Genomic DNA, 21,934 nt, shown 5'->3' on the forward strand with positions numbered 1-21,934 from the left:
ACACACACACACACACACACACGCTTTATTATAGACAGAGGATAGTCCAAGAATTGTCATGGAGTGCTGTTGTTATTCCACAAATGAGGATGCACGTTGAAGATAGGCTGAAGGAACTGCCAGGTTATATATATTTACTAAACAAAACGTTTAAACAGCACACTAAAGGTCCATAGAGTATGACAAGACATTTATTTCGAGAATATGCTTAAGATTGGGGAATAGCGAATCTGTTCATGTTAGTGGGCATGGTGTTTGCATAAAATGTGTTAAACCCAGCAAAAATGTACAATGTACGCTATATTAATGGATTGGATTTTGTAAAAACGGTGTAGGAGCGTGGCTGTTTTCACATTAGGAAATGGTTCCCCCGTGTGGCCAGTGAAAGGAATAACATGCTGTAGAGTGTAGCAACTCTGTCAGCTCTCAATAACACATCACACTGTCAAAGACTTGAAAATGTTATCTGATTTTAGTATTGCCAGTAAGTTTGTTTTAAGTTCTCCTGTAGCTCTTATGATTTATTGTTAATAGTCATAGATGCACCTCCTTAATTATAACTCTATGGGCACCGTGTTGCATGAATATTTGAATCGGTATTTAGTTGAGTCATGATAGCACATACATTACATTTAAACTAGTGTGACATTCTGTTACACCATGTTCCTGCAATAGGTACCCCTCGAAATGAATACACCTAAGTGTGCCTAAATGTGTTAATCTGAAGAGAAATTGTATTGTAATACGCATAACAATAACACAATACTAAATATTATTTTTCTTTTTTGTATTGTTGTGTTTTATCCTTCTATAATAAAAACATTAATTTGTGTGTATGACGTTAGGCAATTCCAATTAATAGAGCTGTAATTAACAGGTTCCTGCCCTGGTTAGGTATTATACATATCTAATTAAATTATAAACATATTTTCATTATCGTTCTCTGAAATTCAATAGATGATAGATATGGAAAATAATTGAAGCTGAGAATTAACAGCCAGAGCCTCCTTAGTCATACCTTTGTTGATTCTGAAATTCACAGCGAAGTGTACTTGATGCATTTCTCCACAAGGTGGCAGCACGTCACTTTGCCATGAATCACTAGTTTCTCTTTTTGAAAAGCGCTAGTAATGTGTGCTTGTGTGCGAGTGGGCTATGGTTTGGTGCGTAGTGTTTTTATTTGCTCAAGCTCATACTCTTTCTACATAGTTTCTTGTAGTATGGCTGTTTGGATGTCAGAACAAGTCTACCGGCCTTCTTTCTTTCTTTCTTTCTTTCTTTCTTTCTTTCTTTCTTTCTTTCTTTCTTTCTTTCCTGCATCACTATGTAGGAACATGCCTTTGCAGTTTATCTTGCTCATCTTGGATGCTGCAGTGTATAGATTTCAGATGCTATAATTGAGTTAAGCAGAGTAATCCTGGTTGAGTGGTAAAAGGAGATCATGTGATTACAGCAGTAAAGCAATCAGGAATTAAAACATGCACAAACAACAATGGACAGATCAACTGTCATAGAGCCACATTCAGAAACAGCACTTGAATTTGAATGCTCAAGTAATGTGCTTGCTCAATGGGAGAAATCATTAACTCATTAAGTGAGCATGGACACTTCAGTCTGGACCCACTGTCTGGGGGGAGAGGGGGAATCAGTATACAAGGTTAGCCCCACCTTGAACAGGGTCTGAACCCTCACATATAATCATACACAGGCAGGCAGCCCTGCTGAAACCCAGGCAGCTGCTGAAAGCTGGTGAATGCAGCCACTATTTCTGAACTAAACTCTCCAACATTTCAGCTGTTGTTGTGTCTAAAGCTGTAACTGTGTTACGCAAGCTCATTTCACTGCTTAATGCGATCATGCTGACTTACTCATTGCTCTAAACCAGAGATGAGAGGAATTAATTACTGCACACTGAAGGTCTCTATGTGGATTTAGAAGTGTGTTTGCAGTACCAGTACAATTTAATAAAACACACTACATTGTATTTTAGCAAACAGTAAGCAGGCTATATTTTAAGCGTTTCGTGTTTTTGGGGAGTGGAAATTGTTATGCCTCAAATGTAACAACTTAGTCACATAGACTCCTCTATTTGTAACATTTATAACTTGTTTCCTACAGTACATAATATTCCTGGCAACCACATGCAAGAACTATTTAACCACATAGCAATCTTATAGATAAGTGCTAAAGCAGAACTAAATCTCAGCCCAGTCTCAGTAATAATTCTTCCCTCTCTGAGTTACCAAACCTTCAGACGCATTTACTAGGGTTGCTAGCGCGGGTGGAAAGTTTTACTGTGTCTTCACAAAGTAAAACGGTCGGTTTAAAAGCGTTGTCAGTTTACGTTTATTTGTGTTAAATGTGCACTACACCAGACAGGTAACACATCTTATTTCATTCCTGTGTTAATTGGTATCGACCGTTAGTATATTGTAATGTAGAATACACTGGACGCAACATTCCCGTTCTCCTCACGTTGTGTTACATTATTGATTTGGCAAAGCAACACAGTAATGCAAAGCTGGTATTTCGTTCCCGGTATATGGTAAGAAATCCCTTTGTTAAGAAGCGTTTGCGCTAGCTATTTACTAGCTTTGCTATTTATAGCTAGCAGTGGGGAAGTACAGTGGACCGAGTGAAGCAATCTTCCGGCAATGCGCATGCGTGATGCTGAGGGCTCTGGGAGTGTCTGGGCAGCGCTCAATGTAACAGGCATGAGAGCAGCTACATTTACTGTATGCAATGGCTCCCAGGACTGGGGAATAAACTCAAAGGAGTCTGAGAAAAAAAGCATGCGGTGAGGGAGGCATGGACCACTTTGGAATGGCACCGGAGCTGAAACAGAGGGACGTGGGATTGCGTGAGGCCGTTTCTGTAGCGTTGAATAGCAGCATTGTGGACGTGGGTCGGATGACCTCTGGTGTAACTGATATAGGCAATAGTTTCTGATCTTTGCAGCTCAATCAGCCCGTTATTGCTTTTCCATATTTAGTCACCGAGATGGTGTAAATTGCAGTTGTTAATGCCACTTACTTGTTTTTAGGGGTTTTTTTGTGTGTGTTTGTTTGTTTTTATATATTATTGTAACATACCGTTAGACTACAGTGTATTAATTGTTGGGTACATTTGTCAGCCATAGTGTTTTAATATTTGGAATAGCGTGTCCCGTTGTGTTTATATCTGTTTTCATTTTTTGTATTCGATTTTAGCCTAATCCGCTAGCTTTTTATTGTGACATCATCGCCATGATTTACTGTTGACGGCTATTGTTGAGTCTTAAGTTTTCTTTGTTCACATTTTTATAACTGTGTAGAGTTGCTGTCGTTTATTGTATGCGTGTATGTAAGTCATCTGCACTTGTCGGTGTTAAAACTGGTCTGTTGAGCTTTCTTTTCGGCTTTTCCATGTTATTTATTTCGTATCATCAGTTTTAATCGTATTATTATTATGATTACCACTCCCTCTTCTTAAAGGGCCACTGCATTCACAGTGCCATGTGCAACACCGGTGTATGTTGTGATTGCTGGGAGTGTTGTTACTGCTGAGAGTTGTTACGCAAAGCAGGGTACGGTGGTTAAGATGCCCGGGGCAAGAGTGACGGGTGCGGAGGGTGCCCAACGAAAGTCGGGGGTCAGCGAGGGGTTGGTGGGCTACGCTGGCGTGACGCAACGCGAAGAGGAGGCAGATGACGAAGGCGAAGACGATCTTCGTGACGGAGATGTCCTGTTCTTTGTAAACCGAGGGGGGCTGCCTGTGGACGAGGCCACGTGGGAGAGGATGTGGAGGCATGTGTCCCGCATCCACCCTGAAGGAGATGTGATAGGGAGAAAAATAAGGGGAGCCACCGACCTGCCTAAGGTAAGAAGCTGGAGGTAACTGGAAATCAAAAGACAAACTCAAATTCCTCTGCATACACTGTCATTGCCTTTGCATGATCAGCTGTTAAACAGAACATAGATGACAGCTGGTACAGAACCTTTGGAACACTGGAATACTAAATCTAATAAATCCTATGCATATGGTAAGCATACCTATATCAGCAAAATGGTCCAGACAGTCTGGGGGTCAAAACAAAAAGACAGAACTGTCAGGGATCTGCTTGGTATGGATATTAATAGAAGCGTACTGGCAACAGGTTTAGTTTGTTTAAAACATTTCAGTTCCCGGTTATTCTCAATTTCCTGCTCCGAGCCAGACTTCTGTCTTTTGTTGACGGTCTTATTTATTTTTTTCAGTCAATAAACTTGTTCCAGTTCACTTGTTTAAGGAGAAGTTTACAGTCTGCTGCATTGTTGCTTGCCTGATCATATACTGTACAGTATCCAATGAAGGCCCTCTCCTTGCATTAGAATTTCACTGTCCTGAAGCATCAGACTCCAGCACCACTTCATTATTTATATACACTCTGAATTACTTCACATTACATATTTAGAAAGGAAAGAAAAATACACAAAGGACCAGCACAGCTTTCACTACTGGAGAGACTCTCTACGGATTCATTCAAATTCCTGTCATGAGCGTATAATGGGTTTTGATTGAATAAAAATGCATTTTCAAGCTGCAGTGAATATGCTTATTGTTTAAGCCTGCTTGTGTCTGCTGGCAGATTCCGACACCGAGTGTGCCTACGTTCCAGCCTTCAACCACTCTCCCAGATCGCCTGGAAGCCATACAGAGATACATCAGGGACTTGCAGTATCCTTTCCTGTAACAGCGTCTGCCCTAATCTCCCAGACTAAAGAAAGTCTGGACACTAGAAATATATGTGTCACACAAAGTTAGGGAAAATGTATCAAGTGCACCTGCCAGGACGGTGTGGTTATTGCAAATACTATCACATATCATACTAGCAATACCCATACCTGTGGCAGGCTGGGACCTAGTAGTACCCTGAATGTGTTGCCCTCAGTTTCCTTGTCTTCCTAGTGTGTTATTTGTATAACACAATACAATGGTATTTGTTCTTCTAGGTCTGTCGGCTAATGAAACCCGGTCAGTTTCTATTAGGTTAAAGAAAGTCTTATTGTCCTCTTGCCAGAGAGAAAGGGAAAGTGACACAAGACGAGAGTCCTCTCTGTAGCCTTGTTACAGTGAAACAACCCTAATGGTAACGATTCTGTTTTTATGAATGAGGAAAAAAGGTTCTAACATCTGTCAAATAGAATTTGTAGACCAATGTGTCTATGGAGTTTGTTTTGTGAGCTAAATGCACTTGTTTGCATCAGTGTAGACTGTTTTTTTGTTTTTTTTTAAAGGTTGTTACCGAGAATGAGGTGACCCTGTCCTGTCTGAATAATGAAAGAAAACTCAGAGCAATGTGTGTGGGATTGCATCTAGTGCAGGGCTGTTGAGTATCAGTGGGATACATGTTTATTGTCAGCTGTGGTGAGCTCACAGATCTTAATGCACTTTCCAGAATATGCAGTCTGTATGACCGAATGGCGAAACACAGTTCAATCTCCACTGCTAGTATACTCAGATCTGGTTTTAATATTGTGTGGTAGGCAAATATCGGGAGAGTTTCTGCTTGATATATACAGGATGCAGTTTATATATGATGCTCGCATTTATAGTGTAAGCTTTAAACTCAGCTATTTTAAGGCTTTAGTAAAAAACTGTGTTATTTAGTTTAATTTAATAAGCTTCATGTTGCCAGCTGAACCTGCAGCTTCATTAGCTGAATGCCAGGTGTCACAGGGAGTTTTACTATTTGATCTCAGTAGCAGTCCACTCATTGAAAGGTAAGCAATGAGAGTGTCCCACTAAAGGTGTTGGCCAATGGAGTTCTCTGTTCAAAATACTGTTGTCTTTAACCCCACTTGAATCTGCAATTCCAGTCTGGTTCCAAGTCACATAGTATGGGTGCCTTTATACTTAACTGTTACCTCCCAGGTACAATCACACTGGAACGCAGTTTTTTGAAATTAAGAAGAGCAGGCCCCTTACTGCGTAAGTACTTTCTTCATGTGTTTTATTATTTTTTGCAGGTCTGGTTCCAGAGTTTTATTACAAACTAAGAGGACGATCAATAGGGATTGTCTTTCCTGCAGCTATACAGTAATGTAATGTTTATAAGTCGTACACTAAACTAAAACACAAACGTGTTTAAACTTGATGCCGTTAGCATCTGATTGAGTGACTTGTAAAGGACTAACCCTGTGTTTCGTTTCCTCTGCAGGCTGATGGACATTGCCAAGGAAATGATCCGGGAGGCTCTGCCAATTAAGTGTTTAGAAGCTGTGATCCTGGGAATGTATCCTTTCCTCTAGTCTGTGGCACTGAGGGGTTTAAGGTTTTTTTTCCTTCTAAGCAGTAGACAGGCAGGCTTGAGGCTTGTAAAGTGTTGGCTGGGTTACCAGCTATGCTCTAGGAGTTCTAAAGCCTTGGACTTTGTTGCACTGGTCCACATGACATCACAGACATCACATCATCATTTCAGACAAATACATGTACTTTCATTGCAATTATTTTGTTAAAGTGTGTGCCAGGTTTACATATAGGCGAGTTTAAAAAAAAAAAAAAAACAATGCATAGAATAATTTCTATTGGAATGTTTAGGATACTGGACTTTGTCTTCAAAATGAATGACTTTATTGCTTGGTCTTCAGTATTCATGAATTGACAACATATGAGCAGTGGTGAAGGATTGTGAAGATACGATCAAGCCATCTGGAGAATGCAGAAGTAGGATTATAAAATGTAAGGATAAAGGAACTAAAACAAACAACTGCATGGCAAAAATATGTGAAATCGGATTTGTGCGTTTAGTAGCGTATAATACTGCATAATTCTGCCAAGTGATGCTCATTAGTATTTCCAGGCATTGCTTTGAGGACATTTGAGAGCTTTCCATGGTTTATGCTTCTAATGCACTAAACGAAACCCATACTTGAAATATTTCATTCAAGGAAATCTGCTGCTAGTCTACAAGCAGTATTTAGAAGTAAGCCTAAAAGTAGATTTGTCTTTTCCTAAATTGTGAGAGCCCACTTGTTTGCAAGCTAACGTTTGTTTGGCAGAACACTTTACTGACAAAGTCTTTGTTCTTACAGATTCTGTCTACTGTGAACCTCAAAGCAAGTTATCCAGTTTATTACTGCCCAGATAGTCTGAAAGAGCGAACTGGAGTCAGAGCAGTAAAAATATCCCCTGGCTGTATTTGAATTATTTATTTCAGCTTGCTTGAATGTCACACAAAGAGGAAAATCTTTCAGGACAAGCATTTCTTTTGTTTAGAAGTAGGTCTTATTACTACACACTTGACTTAGCAATGACGAATCAGTCAAGATAGCCAGTTTAAAAACATAAAAAAATAAAATAAAAAATAATTACTTTTCAAAGATGGGTAGGCGATATGTCTGCCACTCCTCCTTAACTCTCGGCATGGTCAGTTACCTCACCAACAGCATGCCTGGGGTGGAGCGTTTCCCTCTCAGCTTTAAAACTCAGTTCTCAGGGAATTCCTTCCGGCACATTGTGCTGGGGGTGCACTGCGGGGGGCGCTTCGGGGCGCTGGGTATCAGCCGGCGGGGGAACCTGATGTACAAGCCGCTGGTGTTCCGCACCCTGAGCGACCTCGTCCAGGAGTTTGAGGGAGCCTACCGAGGCTACTGGCACTCTCTCAAGAAGGTGAAGATCGGCCAGTACGTGTCCCACGACCCGCACAGCGTGGAGCAGATAGAGTGGAAGCACTCCATCCTGGACGTGGACAGGCTGACGCACGAGGAGTTCCGCAAGGAGCTCGAGAGGCACACCCGAGACATGAGGCTCAAGGTAAGACTTCTTTGAGAGGTCACTTCTTGTACTGGCTGCTGGTAAAGCTGTGCTTCGTCATTTATCTCCGTACCAGGGAACAGTATAAAATGAAAGATGAATATCCTCGACTCCTCATGTGGTTGTATTGGGGTTTATAGCTGCATTTGTATACTGTATTAAGGGAGAATAATAATAATAATAATAATAATAATAATCACCATATTATCCTGCGATTAATTAAGAGGGGATTGGATTTCATGTTTGGCAAGGTCACCCTTTATGTGATAAAAAAATTAAATAAATGAAGTACCCTTCCCCCAATGCTTTCTGGATTGAGTGAACAGAGAACACTACTGTATAGTGACCCTGGGAAAAAAACTCATCAAGGTAATTGAAGGGAAAACATTTGCTATGCTAGGTGGGAGGATCTCCTGTGTTTTCTTAAGCAGCTCAGCTATCCCAATGACAGCCCTGCAGTGCATGTGTGATCAGCTGCACTGTGGTGACACGCACAGGCGAAGCAGCAGCTTTGTACAGTAAATACAGAACACTAAAATAAAAATAATCGCAGCTGAGGTAGGGTTGTATGGGTTTCTTTGCAGTCAGTTTCAATATAAAATAAACCCCTGAGAATTCTGTGCAGGCAAAACTGTTTGGATTTTGTTGCCTCGTTTGTCAGTGAGCTGCAATTTGGACTGTTCTAAATACTAAAATTAAGATTTCTAATACTGCATTGTAGGAATACATTTTTGACAGCTCATCGACGTATGAAAGTATCCTCACACCTCTGTTTGTGCGTGTGACTCTTATGCAACATGTGCTGTTGTAACACAAATCAAAGTCTACATGTACTGTCAACTTCCTCCTGACCAGCTCACCACTAATGTCATTCTTGTCATACTCTTTCAATTTCAAGAGCTCCCTCTATTTTTTCAGTGCCTTTTGCGGTACACTATTACTAAAAAGAAATGTGGCTGTAGTAGTAGAGGTCTTCTCCAGGTCTACGGGGTGATCATTTTATGTCTGTCCGCAGAACCATCCCGACATATTTTTTTGGACACAAAAGCATTACTCCACTTGCATGGGTGTAGTGGTATCATGGATAACTGCTGCATCCAAATACTTAAGTATGTAATCCAGCAGTATTTTTTCTAAGGGTGTTCCCATGTGACGGTGGGTCAAGCACTGCCACATTTGAGGGAACTCTGTCAGTCCTGGGGGCCTCTGTTTATGTATGCTGCTCATGGCTTGTACTTCTTTATTTTAGATTGGAAAGCCTGCCCCACCTTCCCCTACCAAAGAACGGAAAAGAGACATAGGGTCCCCTCAGCGGAGCCAATCCAGCCCTCACCGAAGAAACAGTCGCGGGGAAAGACGGTAAACTTGGAAAAGCTCTTTCTGATAAATGTGATCCATATTGAACATTAGTGATTTCTTTAAGTTTCTAAATGGCCATCAGTTCCCAATCTGCTCCATTTGTATTTGTTTAATTTAGGCACCTTTTCTTCTGTTAGTAGTGAGTTTGGGGGGGTCCCTGTACAAAACCACATTTTAAAAAGTTTCTATCAATCCAGCGTGGTGAGACTAATTCAGTTTACCTTGATATTCTCCATATAGACCTCCAGCCTGCAATTGTTACAGACAGTGGTTATCTCTTTTCAGACCGTCGGGCGAAAAGAAGCCTTCTGAACAAAAAGCCGCCTCAGACATCAATGGTTACCAAATCCGTGTGTGAAGAATACCTCCTGATCCAGGAGTGGGAGAGGAAGCAGCAACGCTTTACAACTCCCAGCGGAGCACCTTCTGCACCTGGCACTGTGACGAGAGCATATCTGATCCAGGAGGTATTCACAAGGGTCTGCACACGTCCTTCGCTAAACGCTAACTTTTTAATGGGATGAGGCCGGTAATATTTAACAGTAAACAGTGCTGTTAAAAAACAACACAAAAAAAGACTAAATCCTTTTAAAACAACTGAGGGCACATTTTTTTAAGATGCAGTGGCTCGCTGTTTTCCAATGAAAATTAATTTTAAAACCGAGAGAAGCAGTGTACAGTCTTCAGATTTAAGTTCAGAAGCAGACCATGCGGGTGCTGAATATAAATGCACTTTTAATTCTTTCCAATTTCTAAAATTCTACACTCAGTAAAACACAAAATTAAAAAAAAATGCTTTTCCACCCAACTGTATAGGTCTAATTGATCCTGGGGAACGGTTGAGGAATATTTTGAAAATATGCTTATATACTAATTCTGATGACACCACCTGCTCCCCTCAGTTAGATTTGGTTGTGTCCAAGTGTGTGTGCTGCAAATAGAAGTAGGTTAGAATTAGATGGTTCTATTCAAGCTTAAGGGAGTTTGGGCTAGACATTAATTTTTTGGTTGTTAGATCTTCCTCAGGAGGACTCTGAGGACTACAGTGTATATTAGTCTTGTCCAATAGACATGGTAAACAAAATGCTAGCTGTGGGAACGTGTTAACAATCATGTGAATTCATATATTAAGTCACTTTCTAAGACCCTACGAACAAAACATCGATTGAAAAATGGAAAAGGTTAAATCCAATATAGTTTCAGACGTTTCCATTCCTGAGATTCTGACGATATTACAACAGCAATGCATGATTCATTAGACCATACAGACCTAAAAGCTGAGCTGTTTAAAATGAGTGGTGGGGAAGATCTGTGTCAGAATCCCACAGTAAAAATGATACCGCGGTCTTGAGCTGGGTAGACTCCACCAAATCGTGTGTTTCTTAAGTATATGCTACCTCTCTAAAGACTGCCCTTGGTAACTAGTGAGTAGGTTCTCTAATCAGTATTGTAGTAATATATTCAGAATAGCAACTTCTTACAAAGTCATAATGTAAAAGAACACAAAAATCTGTAGGGTCAATTTTACATATTTGACAGCGACTTGCTGTGTTTAAAGCTAACGCTTTACAATGGAACACAATCCCCTGTATATACAGGAGGAGCAAGAAGTACCTCATTTGATAACTGAAATGCCTTTTGTACTTGTAACTGACAAGTACTGAATTCAGATAAAGGACAACTCTACAAAAGTTTTAGCGTGCTGCAGCAGTAATGTTGGAGATGTGTCCTTTGAATGAGACACAGAAATCAAATCCTGTCTTATGAATATGCAGGCATTTTCTGATAATGACTGGTATAATTGGTCAAGGCTTAAAGGAGGAAGTGCAACACTAACCCATTAGAGTTTCTTAGCAGTGTTCACTAATTCTGTGTCTGGTAGCGTTTACCTAACAATGTATTTCAATCAGGGTAGTCACTGCAGCTTGGAGCCGAGAACTGTTCTTGACAGTATTTTAAAATATGAAAAAGGTTTACATAGGAAAGTGTCGTCTTAATTAAAGTTAGAAATGCAGCATAGAAGTACTGTCCTGTTTGTGGTTTTAATCCAATTTTCGATGATAATCAGCCTGTAATTATCATTGTAGGCTTGTAAAGTGTTATTGGGCAAAAGGTGCAAAGAGATGTTTGTTTACAGTACACAGCACAGAGAAACTGTCCATCTGATTAGAATTCAACTCCAGGAGCTCATTCATGTTAAAAAGACAATTACCAGCCCTGTTCTGTGAAATTCCACCAATCAAATAGTGAACTGTTAACAGTGGTCACTGTGTGGCAAAACGAACACAACTTTCTTTGAATAAAAAAAACAAAAAAATTTTAAACGGTGTAAATAATAGTGCTGATCAGCTGCCACTAATGACAGCATAAACAGTGTATATGTTATGGAGCCTGGGACACTGAAATGATTCAATTAAAATGTGCATTTTTTGGTCTTTTTCTGTAGTTTTCTTTGGAAAGTATTCCAATGCAGTATATGTGTATTCCAGTTATAATTAATTCATTTTATCATCTCTTAAAAAAAAAAAGGAAGGGATTTGAATCCTTAAAAAGTACATGCAATCGAGGGTAATAAAAAGTATTTTTTTATGTAGTTTTTACAGTAACAAATTACATTTGTACACAAGTTGTTTACAATAGTTATTGCTTCCTTCTAAGAACTGCTGCAGTTAAAAGTCTCTATGTAACATTTCTGTACAGTAACACAGAGCAAGGAGCTGCCAAGCATTGTCTTTAACAGCTCTCAGAAGTCAATATTTTTTGTAAGGTGCCGATAGTCATTATTATTAAAATAGCTGACAGAAGCTTGTTCATTTGCCAGTAGATAACAGATGTGGTTCTCAACAAAACCAAGAGGTGCATTCAAACATGTATATGTACTGCTATGACACCCACTGGGTGTGTGTTACTGAAGTTACTGTTATTGTAGCTGTCCTGCTTCTGGTGATGCACACAGCAATTGGCACCAATGGCAGAACAAATATCAGCTATTTGGTGAGGTAAGGTCGAGTCCAGTTTTAAGAAATCACAAATCACATCCCCATTGGAACCTATGCACAGCCTTTACACTTTTAATTCCGCTGAAAGTATAGCTCAGATCTGCACTGACAAAGCATTTCAAATGTTGAACCACAACAGGCTCTACAGAAGCAGATTAGTTATGTTAATATCAGCGTTGTGTCTGTTTTTAATGTTCCTACCCCCACGCTGCAGATTACAGCGTGGTGCCTGACAGCGGTGTAGAATATGTTTTTATTTGATGGCTACCTCGAATCACGTCGAGTGTACTTTCTCTTACACCCTTTGTACGACAGGCGGGAAATACACGCTAAACTTAAAGGTAGCTATCTAACACCTACAAACATACACACAATTCATCTAACAAAATGTTGTTGATTTGCATTAGAAAAGGTAGGCTTTAAATGTTTCTCAATATCTGCATATCCCTGTGCCAGGTGACTATCGATCTGTACTGTAGTATGAATCAAAGTAATGCAATGCCATTTATTTAAAAAGGTGGGAAATTGCTTAACTTTACTGTTAAGTGTTAAAATGAAGTGGTCTTGGGACAAGAGCTCTTGCAAAAGGACAGAGTTGTTTTGATATTAATCTGTTCTGTCAGCTGCACTCACTGCAAGTCTGTGGGCTCAATCCATTCACACCACATGTACTCTCTCAACTGGCCGGTACACAGTCATCTGCCCAATGAATAAGTAATACTGTTAAATTTAACCAAAAGAAAAAAGCTTGAATGACTTTAACGGAGGTTGTCAGGCAACCTGTTGAATTGCAACACTGTTGATTTGCAACGCTGTTGAATTGCAGTGGATGTGCCTGTTTTTAACATTAGGTATATCTGTAACAAGAAAGCACTGGAGAAATAATACATTGTTCCCTGCTTCCAGCATCCACAGATCACTCTGTTGTAAACTGCAGAGTCATAGAATTGATTGCTGTTAATCTACCAGCCACTGTACAAATCTACTCACTTCTGAAGGGATTGCAGACACTGCATTTGTGTTGCTTGTCTAGTAAGAATATTTAATGGCGCTGTACGACATCAAAGCTTCTTCAATATGACTAGGGAACAGCCTTTTAGCACCCCTGCACAACATTGCAAAACAAAACAAAAATACACATTTCCTCTCTACAACCACTGCATGGGTTTTTTTCAAACCATAGGAGACACTAAAATCAATACCATTTCAAGTCTGTTTTCCTTTGACTGGATTAGTCTTGTGGTTTGATTTCACTAGACGCCTACAGGTAGACCTGAACATAATCAGGGAACTATTTTCACCAAGGGAAAAGCTGGTTCAACAGATTGCTAATTATATTTGTTTTCATGTTAGCCTCAAGCACATACTTCCTTATACAGTACTTCAGAAACATATCATAAGCCAGTGTTAAATACATGTAGAAATATTAGGTATGCATACAACAGTCCTCATATAACCCTTTTAGATCGTAATGCTGTTTTGTTACATTCTGATTAACACAGTCTGCTGTAGAGCTGCAAACATTATTTATTTTGCAAGTGGTTCCTCATGCACACAGACTGCGGCAGTGGAGTTGTGAGCCACAAAACATTTCAGAATCTGATTACTTAAAATAAGCTTTGCTGGAGGAGTTAGTTTACTGTGTGACATCAGAATGAGTTCCTGAAACCTCAGAATAAGATTTGCTGCATCACTTTAAATAAAATATTCATTTTGCATGCTCTTTGTCATAAAATAAGTGAACAACAGTTTTAACCCAACAAAAAATACCCAGTGCAATTGTGTTTACTAAACACAATTCTAACAACCAAAAAATAAATAATGTATATGCTACTTTTTAATGGCTAACACGGTATGGTTACTCCAATGTTACTGGGCCAACAAAACAAACACTATTAAAAAAAAAAAAAAAAAAAAGAAACGTCCTGAAAACTGGCAATATCTTAGTAAATGTGGTAAATGATAAATTGCAGAGCAGAAACAATCCAGTGACAAACTGCGAAGCCCATAAATCTGCTATTCCTCCTGACTTCAGAATTACTTTGAAATTTAAAACAAAATCTTAAATCTAGCAAACTGTTTTAAGACGACTCTTGATCATCTTAGGTACACATAACCTCAGATTCTGCCGTGCATTTTGTCGTCTGTATTTGAATACAGAATACATTTTGCAACCTAAATGTACAAGTAATAAAACCCCTATACTTTCAATTAGAGCAAAAAACTAAAAAATGATCCAAATTCTACCTGTTGCCAACAGGCACGATCTATATTTGGTGGATTTATGAAAAAAAGGTATTAAAAGACCATCTATTTTCCATCCGAATGAATGTAAAATGCTGTGCTTTTTAGCATCTAATATACAGTAAGTAAACGTATTATCTCACCTTGAATGAAAACGTCCTATTCTGACAAAAGCAGACACCCAAGCCTGCTGTTTGCTGCACTACATGCGGGTTTTGGAGACCATTTATTTGTATTTGTTTATGAACACAGGGATACATCTTCCTAATTGTATATGCAACAGATGTGGAGAATTGCTCTTCTGAAAATTTGTAGAACTTTTCTTTTTTTCCTTCTATAAAGTGCCAGTATTTTCTCAATGAATCCTTCATAAATATACCTCCTATCCACTGGCTGTGGAGTTTAAAAATAGCTGGTGTCCAAGCGAAATTTAGCAAGTAGGCAAATGTGGTCAGAGGAGTAGATTTCATTAGGTAATCCCTTCATTGCCCAAAGGTCCTCCTCAGAGAGCAATGAGAGGCGCCCAAGCAACTTCAGTGGGCCATCCTGGAGCAGCCTTCGCCCTGTGTGAAAGGGAACAGGAGTGCCATGACCACACATCTCTGGGATACAAATGGCATGTGTTAAATACAAGAGTGATGAAAATACATGCTTGTATCCCTCTGGTGAGGGTAACCGTGATAGGCAATAAAGCCACTGTCCAGTGCATGCCTGATTCATAGAGAACGCACAAAAAGGTTAATTTTGTCAAACTTGAAGAAGCATAGAATACAGTTGTGCACCGAATGTGTAGCAAATGCCTCAGCAGGAACCATAGGGCAGCCAAGGCAGGTTGAACAAGTATAAAAAATGACTTCCCCAATATTGCAGTGTTCTAAATTGTTTTTAAAAAAAGAGGAAACAAAACACAGCCGGGTTTTGAAGACCTGCTGAGTTTAGCTTTCAATGTCTTGTTATTTCCTTTCTGAGAGAACCAAAGCTCTGTTGTTTTTCATTTCTATGGCGACTGAACAACACACATACACAAAAACTCTTTCTCTTTTGATACCCCAGGACTGGTGACTGTCTCAATGCTGAATTTGTAGATGTATTTTCCAATTAGGGTTCACAAACAGTTAAGCTATTCAAATCTGGTTCATTATCAGGTTACTGAATAAACTTGGCCTGTGACACTGTGGCATATATTCTCAATCATGGCCATTGTATGGAGCTTTTGACAATTAAAACAATATTAAATCTAACCAAAAGTAATCATAACAGATGGGTTATATTGATCATATAAGTGTTTGACTCGACATTTATGGAAAGCTATGGTAAAGATATGTTCCTGCTGACTCACCTCCCTGTTGCCCATTGCTGACCGGCTCTGCGGTGTAGAAGATGTAGTCAACTGTAGCCCCGAATCCGGAGTGAAGGGTCGTCACTTCAGGCTGTCCTGTATCACTGAAGTAATGGCTGTACACCGAGGTCAGGTTCAGACCATGCCGGATTGTATTGCTGAATCTGGAGGGGGGTAATTCAAAATGCTTTAAGAAACTACTTAAACACACTGCATCTCCACCACTATACCCTGAATTTCTGTTGTCCAGCTGTTTACTGATATGAAAAGGAGACAGTGTAACTGGCCACACACACACACACACACATATATATATATATATATATATATATATATATATATATATATATATATATATATATATATAAACAAGAAAAGTAAAACTACCTTGGAAAGTAAGATTCTGAATCCAGTCTGTGTTCTACACTGGTGTACTGTGGCCAGTTCTCAGGAAGTTCTGAAAGTATAAAGACTTCAGTCAGTAAAGTGCCACTTTATAGGCTGTGACATACATAATGCAGACAAAGGTCAACTATCAGAGAATGTACAAGCCTAATTTCTTATTATCTTGGGTACCATGCTGAAGTCCCTTGATAAAAAAAAAAGCTGCAACCAGCGAGTCTTATTACCCAGCCTTAACCAGTTTGAGACTATGGGGCACTGTGTAGTAACTAATCAGCAAATAAATAAGCAACCCAGACTTAGAATAGGAATACAGCCTTTTTTAAAGCAAAATGTGTTTCAACTGCTCAAAATATGAGGCAGCTCAGTTTTACCTGGCTTTGCATCCGTCACCCCTTGTATCAGCTCAAGGTCATGAGGCCGTTGGCAGGCAATCTGACAGTAGCGAAACTGAAGCATAAAGGGATGGCTATATCTGAGCTTGTCTGTATTGGGAAAAGAAACAAGGTTGAAACACCTGGCCTTTTAGAGTAACTGAGGAAGTGTTAATCATGCAATGAAAAAAACTGAAGCATTAGATATGTACAGTATACTGTAAAGGATCCATGCCTTCGTGGGTCAATGCTGCAGTACAGTGCAGTCTAGACACCTTTCCAAATTGTTTTTCAAAACCTGTATAAAAATGTTAAATAAACCTTATGGACTGCATGGAGGTTCATTTTCTAACAGAACACTACTGGCTTGTTTCACAGACTCCGATTAGCATTAATCTGGGGCTACCATATGTTACTTTAGGTAAAATAGTCCGACGTTTGTACTTATCAGGCTCCGTGAAATCAGACCTATCTTTTAATTAGGTAGCTTGCAGGGGAGGCATTTTCAGTAGCACTTTGCTACTACCAAAAATGTATTTTCTTTGTACGTACTGCTAATTCCAATTATTCAAATGTGCTGCAGCTCTCAAGAGATTAAAAAGAAAACATATTCAGGTAATGTATCAGAGACAAGGATCCCCCGAGACCTAATTATAAAGTCTGTACTTGTCAAGTTGTAATTTTGTGTTCAGCCGGCATAAGACACTTATTGTAAGACTGGAACATTAACAATTATCCAGATTCTGTCTAACCTGACTTGTTCTTCTCACACTGAGTGACATAGCGACAGCTGTCAGTTATTCCCAGTCTGTTTGGCCACAAGGGGGCATACAGTTTCCTTTGGTAAGGTTTATATGAACAGTCCTCCTGTCCAGAAATCTGAAACACACACAAAAAAGACAGTCTGTCTGTTGAGCTGCACACACAGCATGGATGATAAAAATGTAATATATAAGGGATGCATGCAGAATTTTTTCACCACTGTTTCTTCCTTGAAATCTCCAAAGAGCCTAGTTAGCAAAGTACATTGGTATATAACTTTACCATCCAAGTCGGCAGTCCCTGGTAATAAAGCTGACCAGTCCGGATAAACTGGTACAGTGGCATGTTGGGGACAGAATTGAAATCCCCGCAGAGTAGAACCGGACAGCTCCTGCCCTGCTCCTGCCATGGATCTATCATCCGGTCGATTTCTGCCATCATTATTGACAGCTGGGTCAGTTTGACATCGCCTCTCCGAGGATTGAACAAAAGGTGAGTGTTGGCAATGCAAATGGGGCCGACCTTCGACCTCTGTCCTCCACCTGCTAGCCTCTCAGTCATCATTGGTTGTAAAAGCACCACAAGTCCCACATTGTCTCTGTCTAAAAGTTCTGTATCTGGTCTAAAGTATTCTACAAGACTGACAGAGACCACTGAAAACTTGGTCCTCTGGTAACAGACTGCACACCCGTCTGTCTTGCTGCCTGTCCGACGTTTGTAAGCACAATCATAACCTGAAGAAAAATCCAAAAGGATTGTGTTAGATAGACAGACTTACTCAATGTCATTTCTCACAAACCCAAAAGCTTATCTTATGTGTCTGTCTGTCTGTCTGACTGGGACATATGTGTGACATGAGAGACACCTGTGCCACACCTGTGTCACTACCCCTGGCGCTTGAAGAAAATAAAAACAGCACCCACAGGTGCATCACCTCAGTAAGAGAAAAACAAAGGGTCTTACCCATCGATGACAGGAATGGTTCAAGATGCTCCCGGAAGTGATTCTCTTGAGCTTCTTGAAGGCACAAGATCTAAAACAGACAATACAAGGCGACTGAGTAAAGCTTCCTAAACCCAAGACGGAGACATGGAGGGAGGGAGGGAGACAGACAGGGAGGGAGACAGACAGACAGACAGACAGTAAGTAAGTAGAAGCCCAGTCATCCGAACAGCTTAGGGGACATAGTAATAGTTTGTATGAATGAACGTTTGGGTTTACAGAAAAACAGCAATACATCTATCTATCTATCTATCTATCTATCTATCTATCTATCTACACTGCACACACTGACCAGTTAAAAGGTCCTTCCATCAATAAGTGTCCCCAGTGAAAATGCGTCATTATGCTGTTTTCTTAATAATGGAATGGAAAATTATCTTAATTGAATTTCTTCCAGAGAGACAATGATATAAACAGAAACTGGCTACCCTACCAAGATACAAAGTCATCCAACAAACTATCATTGTTTCTATTCCAGTACAGTGCAGTTTATCTGCTGATAATAATAATAATAATGATAATAATGATAATAATAATAATAATAATAATAATAATAATAATAATAATAATAATAATATACTGTCCAGCTCACATCTGGTTCCCATTTCTGCAGCTCCTGAAGGATGTTATTCAGTCGGAAATCCCAGGTCAGAATTTCCAGGGGGCAGTGTGCATACAGATCCGCATTCACTTCCAAGAGGTCCTGCGACAGTATATTGTAGCTCATGATTGTGAATTCAAACTGCTCTTCACTCTCTTGGCTTGGCTCCTGCGGAAGAAGCCCCTGAGAGTGTGATCCTGACAAATCCTCCCACTCTCTCCATGCCACTGCAACACAAAAGCAGAGTCCTGTTTCACAAACGGATACTGTAGTGAAGTGGCCAGCCATATAAGATAAGACACCCAAGAGAGATTAAGCAAAAATACTGAGTTTTCAAAAAGGCATCCTTGTGCAGTCTTTTTTTTTTCAGCTCACTTAAGGATACGCTGCTCAATCAGGTTGCATGCAACAGTATGTGGTCTTATTCAACTTGTTTCAGGCATAAATGTCCATGCACAGAACACTTGGATTCTGTCAAGTTAAAATCACATTCAGAGACATTTACAACATTTGTCCCCAAGCAGCACTGTGTGCTATGCACACTCTCATCCCTGTGTAGTGTGCTTTTTCTTCTCACCTTCAAGGGGTGCCATCTCCGCAGGGGGGGAATAGCTCATGCCTTGAAATTGCCAAGATGGGTAGTCCACTACCTCCCTGTCCCCCAGTGCTGTAGAGAAGTGCCATCCCGCAAGAAAACGGTCTCCCATGCCCTCCGCACCCTTAGCAGGAGGTGCCGAGAGGCTCTTTTCCAAATCCAGCACCACACTGCCCTTCTCTGCAGACTGCTCGCTCTGAGCCGACCTGTCCAGATCCTCCTGTCTCTTAGAATCCTGTCCACTGGATTCTGTAGGTACAGTCTCTGGCTCTAGCTGTTGCCCAACAGTCACTGTGTCTCCCAATTCGCCCTGCTGACACACACTTCTTCCCCCTGGCCACTTCTGCAGCAGTGCCTTCTCTTCCTGGCTAAGTAAACTCCCTTGTACCCCTCTCCTGTCCGCTAGGAGAGGGGGGCTGCCATCCTCCGAGTCATCATACTTCTGTAGTTTACCTGTGAACACAAAGGAATACAGAAACAGGCTTACTGACGGATTAACAGTCTTCAAACGTTCTTACAGATCCTCATATCACTGCAGGTGCAATGCTTGCTTGGGGATTATGTGAAATGTGTTCTTCTCACTCCTTAATTTCTATCATTATCCCTGCTGAATTACAACCGGTATTCTTTAAAAACTACACACGCACTGAATTTAGAAATAGCCTACACTATTCACTATACATTTTTTTTGCATTGAAATTCTAAACGTAATAATAATAATAATAATAATAATAATAATGGATATAGGTTTCAATAACGTTTTCATATATCATAATTTGTACTTAAGTTTTAGTGTTCTGTCATACAGACTGTTAATTTGTTTCTCGGCCTTGCACCATAGCAGCACAGAAAACGTAAACTCACGTGTTTACATTTTAATTTGAAGTCTACATTACTTCGGCAGGCAAACTGTACAATACCCGATTATCCACATTGTATTAAACCACAATCAGACGAGTTTACCCCTGGCGTGAGAATTATTTATAAATAAAGCAATACCGGCGTCGCTTCAACTACAGTGGTGACTACGATCACATGGCAAACCAATAGGAATGTACCGGGGTGAACTTGCTCTAATGCTGTTTGTATTTACCTGTTAACCTGCATATCAACCGTGATAACGGAAAAAGAACGTAGCAAAGTATGCTCCCAATCATCGTCCCACTGGCGACCTCACGTGCTTCCTGTTTCTTTCTAGCTAACTTTATTTATAACAGCGAAGCACATCCAGCGCGTTTCACCTGTGTCAAACGGGGTAGAGCTGAAAGTTGAATTGGGGGATCTCGAAGTGGGTCTACAAAGTCCGGTTGCTTCTTATTATCAAAACCCAAACGATTCTGAATGTGTTTTTTTTCACGCGTTGTTGTATTAACGAATAATAAACAATGTATTCAGAATTGCCCAAAAGCATTCCTGAATTATAAATATTATGTGTGGGTTTTGAATTTACCAACGAGGTGGTCTCCCAAAATGTTTAAATGTCACTGTTTTATTTGCTTTGCATTTTTCTCTTACATTTTTGCCAAATAAATACAATAAAATATTAATATCACCAGCAGCAACACGTTATTATTCTGTGTCAATCCCACACTTTACTTACCCATGTCAAAGCTGGTTAATCTGGTACCACTGTGCTTGTAAAGGGACTTGCCCCTGTGCTATTCAGTGAGTTAGTGGCAGAATTGAAATTTGGAACCTGGAAACAAATATATGGGACGTCTTTGGAACAATAAATCCATGCTACTTTCTACAGGGGCCACACATACAGTTTATGAGATCCTTTGGGATATGGATAGTGATGAGTTCACGTTCACCAAGGAAAGGAAAAGGAGAGCGATATTTAAGGATTATATATCAAGTCTAGCAATATTGAATAAAAGTTCCTTTAAGCATACATTTGCATAACATTACTTCTTCGGAATCAATTAGCTTAGTTCTGAATAGTGGTGCACTAAATAAACATTCTTATATTTTGTGCTCTGAAGTTATTGTAAGTTTACTATCCACTTGACAAACCTACATATTGCATTCCATGGAAACTTCTCAAAATCACATAGTATACAGTAGTTCTTATTTTGGAAGCAGCATTTTGTCTGTGGTAATGGATTTTGTCTGCTGTAGAAGCAAAGGACACTAGCTTAATAAAAGGATTGGGCTTACTGAGGGAATATAGCAGATGCATTTGTCTGTTTGTGTGTGCAGTATGTCTATATTCCTTCTTGCCAATTTAATACAGCAGATTGGAAATAACAAAGCTTCCTTGGTGTGATCTATGTGGGAAAAGAAGGACAGCAAATGATCAGAATTAAAGATGGTGATCCACTGAAATGACCAGTTGAGCTACAGAGTAAACATGGATTCACTGTAACTAGTGAAGCAAAAACATAGAAGAACAGGATATAGACTATAGATCTGATACAATCTATTAGATTATATAATTGATGTGGGTTACTGAGGTACAGCTGAGATTGGGTAACCTTGTGT

At 39.8% G+C, this 21,934-nt stretch overlaps 2 protein-coding genes across 2 annotated transcripts; one reads left to right on the forward strand and one right to left on the reverse strand.

The window, feature by feature from the left end:
• Positions 1-2,618: 2,618 nt before the first annotated feature.
• LOC117420033 (tubulinyl-Tyr carboxypeptidase 1-like) lies at positions 2,619-11,567 on the forward strand. Its single transcript, XM_058991841.1, has 7 exons — positions 2,619-3,858; positions 4,607-4,695; positions 5,893-5,949; positions 6,179-6,253; positions 7,392-7,773; positions 9,023-9,132; positions 9,418-11,567. Exons 1-7 carry the CDS (start codon positions 3,580-3,582, stop codon positions 9,488-9,490), a joined length of 1,065 nt encoding a protein of 354 aa, XP_058847824.1. The 5' UTR covers positions 2,619-3,579; the 3' UTR covers positions 9,491-11,567.
• A 132-nt stretch (positions 11,568-11,699) lies between these two features.
• LOC117420022 (protein angel homolog 1-like) lies at positions 11,700-20,647 on the reverse strand. The gene is made up of 10 exons (XM_058991840.1): positions 20,544-20,647; positions 19,433-19,903; positions 18,847-19,082; positions 18,216-18,285; positions 17,535-17,986; positions 17,243-17,369; positions 16,491-16,601; positions 16,102-16,171; positions 15,715-15,878; positions 11,700-14,938 (listed from the first exon to the last, which is right to left on the reverse strand). Exons 1-10 carry the CDS (start codon positions 20,605-20,607, stop codon positions 14,778-14,780), a joined length of 1,926 nt encoding a protein of 641 aa, XP_058847823.1. The 5' UTR covers positions 20,608-20,647; the 3' UTR covers positions 11,700-14,777.
• Positions 20,648-21,934: the final 1,287 nt, after the last annotated feature.

This window comes from Acipenser ruthenus, chromosome 18 (assembly GCF_902713425.1).
Source record: "Acipenser ruthenus chromosome 18, fAciRut3.2 maternal haplotype, whole genome shotgun sequence".
NCBI lineage: Eukaryota > Metazoa > Chordata > Actinopteri > Acipenseriformes > Acipenseridae > Acipenser > Acipenser ruthenus.

What these genes read in the sequence shown, in the direction of transcription:
- LOC117420022 (XM_058991840.1), bottom strand. Translation starts at nt 20,607, where the DNA reads ATGATTGGGAGCATACTTTGCTACGTTCTTTTTCCGTTATCACGGTTG. An exon ending in GGAGATGGCACCCCTTGAAG is followed by an intron (nt 19,083 to 19,432) that starts GTGAGAAGAAAA and finishes TTTGTGTTGCAG; the next exon opens with TGGCATGGAGAGAGTGGGAG. An exon ending in GGTGACGGATGCAAAGCCAG is followed by an intron (nt 16,172 to 16,490) that starts GTAAAACTGAGC and finishes TTATACTTTCAG; the next exon opens with AACTTCCTGAGAACTGGCCA.
- LOC117420033 (XM_058991841.1), top strand. Translation starts at nt 3,580, where the DNA reads ATGCCCGGGGCAAGAGTGACGGGTGCGGAGGGTGCCCAACGAAAGTCG. An exon ending in AAGAGCAGGCCCCTTACTGC is followed by an intron (nt 5,950 to 6,178) that starts GTAAGTACTTTC and finishes TTTCCTCTGCAG; the next exon opens with GCTGATGGACATTGCCAAGG. An exon ending in AACAGTCGCGGGGAAAGACG is followed by an intron (nt 9,133 to 9,417) that starts GTAAACTTGGAA and finishes ATCTCTTTTCAG; the next exon opens with ACCGTCGGGCGAAAAGAAGC.